We start from the raw sequence: 7,928 nt of genomic DNA on the forward strand, positions 1-7,928 counted from the left end.
CCGCCCGCTGCCCTCCATAGCCTTCGGACCCCGCGTTACCACGGCAACCACCGGCGCGCGGTGATGACGTCAGGAGCGGCGCTCTAGCAGCGGCGGCGCTGCCATAGAGACGCGCGGTCCGCCAAGGCCGGGCGGGGGGCGCAGGGGCTTCCCAGAGCTTTGTTGAGGGTACGGGGGAGCACAAAATACCCCCCCACAGGGTATATGTGGGGGAGGCGGTCAGATCCTGGCCCCATGCGGCTTTAGGGGGCTAAACCCCAGCCTTAGGGATTTGTGGGGTCGGGGTGGGTGCCACCCCCCCCCAGGGTTTTTGGGGGAGACATCAAGGTCCAGCGCACAAGATCCTAAAAAGGGATTATTTCAAATCGCAGCCATCTTTTAGGATCTTGATAGCTGGACCCAAATCCTGACACCCCCAGGGTGCTGGGGGGAGCATCCCTAGCACCCCCCGTCCTTCCCCATCCCACCCCGGGGGTCTTGGGGGGACGTCAATCCCCAGCCCCACAATCCTAAAGGGGGAGATTAGCCCAAATGCCAGTCATCCCTTAGGATTTTGGTAGCTGGCTCCAAATCCTGACACTCCCAGGGTGCTGGGGGGGACCACCCTCACAGTGCTTCGGTGATGAGGGGCAGCCCAAATCCCACCACCCTACAAAACTTAGGAGCGGGTCAGACCAAAGTGTGTCCCCCCTGGGCTGTGAGGGGGGTATGCCCCCAAATTCCAGCCCTATAGCACCTTGAGGGAGGGTTATGCCCCATCACTGGGCTGTGGGGCCCCAGCACCCTGTGAACCCCCCCAGAGCAAGGGCTCAGCCTCAGGACGCACCCCCAGCCCTATTTTGCAAGGTCCTTCTCCCCCATCCTATACAGGGCCACATAAGGGTGGCAGGTCCCTGCCAGCCTTGTTGGCGGGGGGGGCACACAAGACCCTTCCCTGCCCCACTTATCTCCTTGCCATTGCTTATTCTGAGGAAGCAGTAAAAGGGGAAGAAAAAGAAAAAAACAGCAATTTTCGGTAAATCGTTGGTCTTCGGAGCCTTGGCGCTGATTTTGGGGTGGGCACGGTGGGGCCGCAGGCAAGGCCATGTTCTCCAGTGGGGGTCCAAGAGGCCAAACCCCCCTCCCAGCTGCCTGACGCAGGTGGCACAGCCGCCCCCCCAGCTCTATATTTAAAAAATCGAGTTGCCATGGCTACGCAGAGCAGCTCTCCCCAGCCCTCGGTTCCGCAGGGAGGGTGCAGAAAGCCCCTCCTCGGCTTCCTTTTCGGGGGGTAAATTCGATATAAACCCCTCCAAAATCGCCTCGGTGCCGAGCTTAACTCTTCCTCTGCCATTCTCCAGCATCCGGGCGAGACACAGGCGCCGTCACACCGCAGAAAACACACATTAATTTTATTATTATTATTATTATTATTATTATTATTATTATGGCCACTGCAGAGGAGGAGGAGGCACGAGAGCAGGTTCATGTGCAGGGCTGAAGGGGTGCAAACCCACACCCGCCCCACAGCGCGTCTTCCTCGTAAGGGAGCCGCTGTCTTGTCCGGATTCACCCCCCGAGGAGCGTCCCAACCCCGGCTTGGGGGCGCGGGGATGGCCCCCGACCCCTGAACCGGGGGTCTCAGCACAGCGGGTGCCGGGGGCCGCGCAGGCTGCACTCCCTCATGCGCTGCCACGCCCAGCACGGCAGCTCTGCCGGGTTCCCCCAGAGGCGCCCCGGGGCCGAAACGCTCGTCCTCGTCTTCTATCCTCCAGGATGGAGCTGAGGCGCGGGGCGCAGCGGGCCCTGCTCGGCGGGCGGGCAGGTAGGGACAACTGGTGTTGAGCAGCCGCCGAGGGGCACCAAGGGCACGATGGCGTCGCCCAGGAGCTGCTGCTGGACGTGGCGGAAATCACTCTGCCTCTTGAGCCGCTTGAACTCGTTGAAGGCCGAGGCCGAGGTCTGGTAGAGCAGCAGGGCCATGGCGCGCGCCTTGTCGGCCTTGGAGACCAGCACGGCGTGGCAGCGCAGCACCACGGCCTTGTTCTTCACCTGGTGCCGGTACACCCAGGCGAACACCTTGGGGTGCCGGCGGTCGGCGGCGCAGTAGGTGATGCGGTGCAGCAGGTACGCGTGGCCCGGCCGCCGCGCCCCCTTCTCGCTCGGGGTCATCCGGATGCCTTGTGGCCCCAGCGTCAGCTTCATCTTGCCCCACCGGCGCCCGCCTCGCTCTTTGCCCAGATCTTGCCCACCGCCTCCTCGGTGCAGCCCTCGCCCTTGGCGTGCAGGGTCACGGCGTTGCCCAGGTACCGCACCGTGTACGTCGGGTCCTCCTTGTTGAGCTCCACTTTCTGGCGCTTCCCGCGGAAGACGCTGCCCAGCCGCTCCAAGGGACACTCGGGCAGAAGGTCCGGGCAGGAGCGCAGGAACCCGGCCAGCAGCGCCGCGTAGCTCAGCCCCGGCCCCAGGCTCTTGCCTTTGCACTTACGTTCATTTTCCACCAGCACGAACTTGCTCCGGCGCCACGGCAGCATCTCCGCTCCGGCCTCTCACGGCTCCGCTAATCCCGGATCAGAAACACAGCCCCCCCCCCCCGCCACCCCAACCCGCAAAAATCTGAACGCCGGGGTGTCCCCACCACACACACCCCCCCCGGAGGTTGTTGAATCCCTACCCCGGGATGCAGCTTTGCCGCGTCCCCGGTTGACCGTTTTCGCGGTCCGAGGAGGATGTCGGGGATGCTCGCCGAGAGCCGCCGCGCTCCGGCTGCCGCCTGCGCCTGATGCTGCTGCGGGAGCGGCTCTCCGTGGGCTGCTCCACCTCCCCGAGCACGCGGGGAGCCGCCGAGGAACGTCCCCCACCGGCTCCTTGGATGCGCGCTCGCTCCCTGCTCCGGCAGGGATACAGAGGTGGGGGGAAAATAACACCCTCACTTCACGCAGCAGCCATGCTCCTAAATGCCCGAATTCCCTGATTTCTAATCCCGGGGAGGACGATTTTAGGGAGGGTCAGATGATGGTTTCTGACCCTGGCATGATAAAATGGATTTTTTTCCCCCCAGATCTGTCGCTGGGATTTGAGGATCCTGCAGGTTTGCTGGCATTTTTTTTTCCTCCAAACCACCTCCCCTCCGCTTTTTGCCTGGTTTTCCCAAGCCAGCCAGACCTCCTTGCTGCTCCTCTTCCTTTTGGACTGAGCTGGCTTTTAACCTGTTGCTTTTATCTCTGGCCAGGGCCCCAGGACAACTTCCCTCCAGGGAATATGAAGTGTTATTTCCCCACAGTGCAGCCTGAGGGAGATTTTTGGGGAGCTCTGTGAGATTTCAGTCCTGCATCAGAATCTGAAGCTGCTCAGGATTCAGCTGCTTTGGCTCAAACCCTGATTTCCACGGTTTTTTTGCTATCTGGGGCTTCTTATAGATGCAGCAGGGAGACCCCCCAGGCTTGGGGATGCTCCAGCTGCTTTGAGATGGAAAAATAACGGGGAGAAAGGAGGAGAAATTACACTGTGTACCCCCACTTTTAGCCCATTTGGGGAGGTAAACCAGAGCAGGGTGTTGCAGGGAGCAGGAAGCCATTTCCCAGCAGCTTCCCAGATTTTCTACGGTTTGAGTGAAGCAAACACAACCTTAAAATAGCTGCTTTGCAGGCAGACAGCACCAGCCCTGCTCCTCTCACTGCCGCGGCCTCGACAGCCTCGGAGGTTTTCACAGCCAAAATAATAAAAAATGTATGAATTTGTCTGTTTTTCAGCTTTTCTGCTGCAAACACACGGTGTGGGGTTTGATCCCGGTGCAAGGATGGTTTTGGGGAGGTGGTAATTAGGGAATTAGTGCAAATTAGCAAGGTTTCCATCCATTCCAGCCTCTATCCTTCATTATTCTGCTGTCATCCTCACTGACAGAGGTGAGGACTCTTTAATTGCTCGGTGTTCATATTGACAGGGCAGGTTTAAACCCTTCCCAAAAGCTCTTTTATTTGTACATCCCACATTATTTAGTGAGGGGTCCCCCTGCTCTGATCTGCTCCCACAGTGTCTCCCCTCAGCTGCTCTGGGACTGGTTTTCCCTTTTTCTCCCTGTTTTTGGGGTAATGGAGATTGGAGTGGGGGCACAAGAGAATCTGTGGCTCATTTTATAAGGGGAAAACAACCTGGATTTGCACTTTGAAAGCTGAGAAAAAGGATTCAGGGCTGTCAGTCCCTCCTCTCACTGCCTGTTGCCTTGACTGACTGCCCTTGCGAGTACCCAGCTGTCATCATTGCGTTCCAGAGTGAACAACCACCCACATAGTGTGAGGAAAGTGGGTTTCCTGGTTATTCTCTGGACAGTACAGATGCCAGCTTTCGTTTCTTGGGGTGCCTGTGGTGGTCTCACTGCCCCGTGCTCCCTTCTCAGCTCCCAGAGTTTCTATGCCAACAGAAGCCACTGCAATTTGGATGCCGCTTCTCAGCAGTGACCCAGGACCAAGATTTGCTGGCATAACCTGCAGGTAAGGTCAAAATCCTCCCAAAATTCAGCAAACCGGACAAAAATCCCAGTGATACATCCCTGGGGGCTGTGACACCCGTCCTTGCAGATAGAAAGTGGAGCAGGAAGCTCCTCGGGCCAGGGGGAAATAGAGAAATCTTTAATTAAAAAGCAATTTGCTGATCACCCAGGAACCCTTTTACCCTGCCAGGGGCGATTCCCATGGAAGCACCAGCAGACCTGAATTTGGGCTCCAGCATAAGGGCATCCCAAAAGGGGCTTTCACCACCTGTGTCTTCAGCCAGATTTCCCTGCTGCCCGTAGCTAAAAGTCCTGGGAAAATGTGATACATATAGATATTATTTTTAATGCTTTCGATCAAATTAATTTATTTCTTTTGATCTCACTGATCAGGAGCTGTTGTTCCTGCCCCCCCACCACCCCCCAGAAAGACTTAATGACATTTTCCCCTGGAGTCACAGAACCAGTTTTGAACAGGGAAGGAAAAAATCTGCGAGACAGCAGCGGAAAAATGCTCTGCCGGGACAGGGAAAGGAGGAAGCAGAAAACAAACCCCGGGATGAGTTGGAAAAAGTGAGACAGCAGGCAGGGAGGGGATGTGGGACTCCCCGAGCGTGATGCTTTGGGGGCCAGGGCTGTCCCTAGGGATGCTTCCTGGGGTTCGGCTGTGCGCCGGGGCGTTATCCCGCAGTCCTGGCCAGCCTGTTTTCCAGGCAAGGAAATATTTAACTGCGGCGTCAGCGGGCAGGGCAGGCGGGTGCAGGCATGGAGGGCAGCGGGCAGCACTCAGCCCCCGCTGTGCCCCCGGGCCAGCCCCAGGGGGACCGTCTCCAGCTCCTGCTGCGCCGCAGCCGGGAGGCCAAAAATTGTGCCTACTGCCCCTACAGCCGCTTCCCGGTGGGAGCTGCGCTGCTCACGTCCGGTGGGAGATTTGGCTCCGGTAAAGGTCGTTGGCCCTAAGAGCCCACCCTTGGGATTTTTGGGAGCCCCCAGCACCTTTGGAACGCTGCACGGGGTGTAGCGGGGTATCCCGGGGTGATCGGTGTTGTGTGTCCTTCCCCCGCTGCCTCCTGGCAGCCGCCAGCCCGCAGCGAGCCAAAGATCGCGGTGGATGGGGAAGTGCAGGAAATAAATAAGGGAAGCAGGGAAACTGGCTTTTCTTTGCAAATTCCCCTAAAACCAACAACAACAACAACAAAAATTAAAAAAAAAAATTTCCCCGGTGGGGTTTGGGGTGGCTGGTGCCGGGGGTTTTCCCCACAGGGTGCAACGTGGAGAACGCCTGCTACAACCTGGGGATGTGTGCTGAGCGAGCTGCCATCCAAAAAGCCATCTCGGAGGGGCACACCAGCTTCAAGGCCATGGCCATCGCCAGGTAAGGGTGCTCCGAGAGCTGGAACAGGGAGGGACGGGATGGGGGGATAGCAGGAAAACCTCCAGTGCGCCCCGTGGGCAGATCCTGCTGCAGCAGCCCCAGCGTTTGGGGGGGAAAGAAAGTTTTTGCTTGGTTTTTTTGAGGAATTAGGGGGGAAATCTGCTGTAGCTCCGTATTTATTGGTGCATGAAGGTCTTCTGCAGGTGTTCCCCCCTCCTCTGACCTCAGGACTGAGCTCTGTGCCCTTCTCCTTTGGCAGTGACATGGGGGACTTCATCACACCCTGCGGCGCCTGCAGACAAGTGATGAGAGAGGTGACAGCTCTTGTGGGGGCTTTGTGTCTCACCCCCTGACCCCAGACACCACCCCCTGACCCCAGAGAAGATCACTTGACCCTAGACATCATCCCTTGGCCCCAGGCATCTCCCCCTAAAACACCTAGAGGTGCCAAGGGCGGTGCAATCCCCTATCCCCAGCCCCAGGGCTGGCTCCTCAAATTGCATTATCCACTGGGAAAGGGATATTCCTCCCTATTCCATGTGAGTGGGTGCTTGGTGGGAATCCATTAGCTCCCCCTTCCCAGGGGGTTTTGTTCCTCCAGGTGCAGAGTTTGGCCCTGGAGTCGTTGCTCCACCTCTGGCAAGCCTGAAAACAGGGGTTTTCCTGGAAAAGCTGAGATTCTCGCGGATCCCATCCCTCTCTCACTTCCCTCCTCCCCACAAGCACCCCAGCACCCACAGCCCGTTTTTGGGTGGTTAATATTTAATGGGTTGTGGGGCTTGGCTCGAGGGTGGGATTCAGGAAGTTTGGAGGCATCGGGGCTCACCCTGGGGGGTAAAAACACAGGATCTGAGCCCAAAATATCCTCTGAGGGGGTGATGCTGATAAGCCAACCCAAAATCCATGCAATAGAAGGGGATGCTCCCCCTGAACCTAGAAATAAAGGATTACAGGAGTAATTTGGGGAAGAAGTGCAGGTTCTTCTGCCTTCTCCTTCTTCTCCCTCATCAGACTCTTCTCCCCACTCTTCTCCTCCAGTTTGGCACGGACTGGGATGTCTACCTGACCAAAGCAGATGGCACCTACATTGTCAAGAGGCTGGAGGAGCTGCTGCCACTCTCCTTTGGCCCTGAGGACCTGAAGAAGGTGTGACCAGCATGGCCACCACCATCCTTTGCCCCTGGGGCAGCAGAGGAGGATGGTTTTCCCCAGTTTCCTCGGTGTGTAAGCAGCTTTTTGGGGAAGACACAGTTGGAAATGCATTTGTAGTGCTGTTCCTCTCATCTTCTGATTCAGTGTTGATTCACAGGCACTGGCTCCACCTCCCCCGGAGGAAACAACAAAATCAAATCACAGAAATTCCCTGTTATTAGTAAAAAAATGTGCAGATATCCTTGTAGCCAAGGAAGGAGTTGAGTTTGATGCATGGCTCAATTTCGGGCTTGTTGATACAGAAACAACTCCTAAATAATGCAAAATCATTGCTTGGGAAAATTCTGGATTCTTCGGCTCTGAAGAGAGGTGAAAGCCAAAAGGAAATGCTCCATCAGCCCCAGCAGTAATTAATGAGCCAGTCCAGATTAGGTGGATTGCTGGGATGGGATGGTTATTGCACTGAGCGTGTCCTTTGCTCGTTTCTCTCCAGCTTGTTTTCCTCACTTTTGTTCCATTTATGGGGGAGAAGAGAATGAAGAATTTTTGACTGCTTCTGCAGAGTTTTGTGCCTCCAGAGTAGTGCCATTTGCTGATTGTACTATTGATTTAACTATGCACGATGACAAATGAATGTGTGGTATTTCCCAACCAATGCTGGGTTGGGCATTTCAGCCCATGCCCAAGCCAAATAAAAGCTGTTCTGGTTTATCTCCTGCAGTAGCAAGTGATGGAACACAGAGAATGGGGTCCTTGGGCTGTCCTGCTGCCAGGCAGGGCCAAGGGGCAGTGGATGTGACATGGGAACATCATGAGGTTCAACCTTAGAGCCCCTTCATGTGCCTTGAAGGGGACTTTATAAAGATATAATAAAGATGAGGGTGGACTTTTTAGCAGGTCTTTTAAAGGGAGAGTGGTTTTAAACTAAAAGAG

General features: G+C 56.4%; 2 protein-coding genes across 2 annotated transcripts; one reads left to right on the plus strand and one right to left on the minus strand.

Annotated features, from left to right (window-relative positions):
- Positions 1–1,620: 1,620 nt before the first annotated feature.
- FAM43B (family with sequence similarity 43 member B) lies at positions 1,621–2,568 on the minus strand. Its single transcript, XM_018079416.3, is given in 6 exon segments — positions 1,621–1,666; positions 1,668–1,744; positions 1,746–1,796; positions 1,799–1,836; positions 1,839–2,189; positions 2,192–2,568. Coding segments are annotated over 6 exon segments (885 nt in total). The 5' UTR covers positions 2,514–2,568.
- Positions 2,569–5,197: 2,629 nt separating this feature from the next.
- CDA (cytidine deaminase) lies at positions 5,198–7,699 on the plus strand. The gene is made up of 4 exons (XM_018087859.3): positions 5,198–5,408; positions 5,732–5,843; positions 6,103–6,157; positions 6,882–7,699. Exons 1-4 carry the CDS (start codon positions 5,234–5,236, stop codon positions 6,993–6,995), a joined length of 456 nt encoding a protein of 151 aa, XP_017943348.2. The 5' UTR covers positions 5,198–5,233; the 3' UTR covers positions 6,996–7,699.
- The last annotated feature ends 229 nt before the right edge of the window (positions 7,700–7,928 follow it).

Source organism: Manacus vitellinus, unplaced genomic scaffold (genome assembly GCF_001715985.3).
Source record: "Manacus vitellinus isolate BGI_N305 unplaced genomic scaffold, ASM171598v3 scaffold_46_pilon, whole genome shotgun sequence".
NCBI classification, from domain to species: Eukaryota; Metazoa; Chordata; class Aves; order Passeriformes; family Pipridae; genus Manacus; species Manacus vitellinus.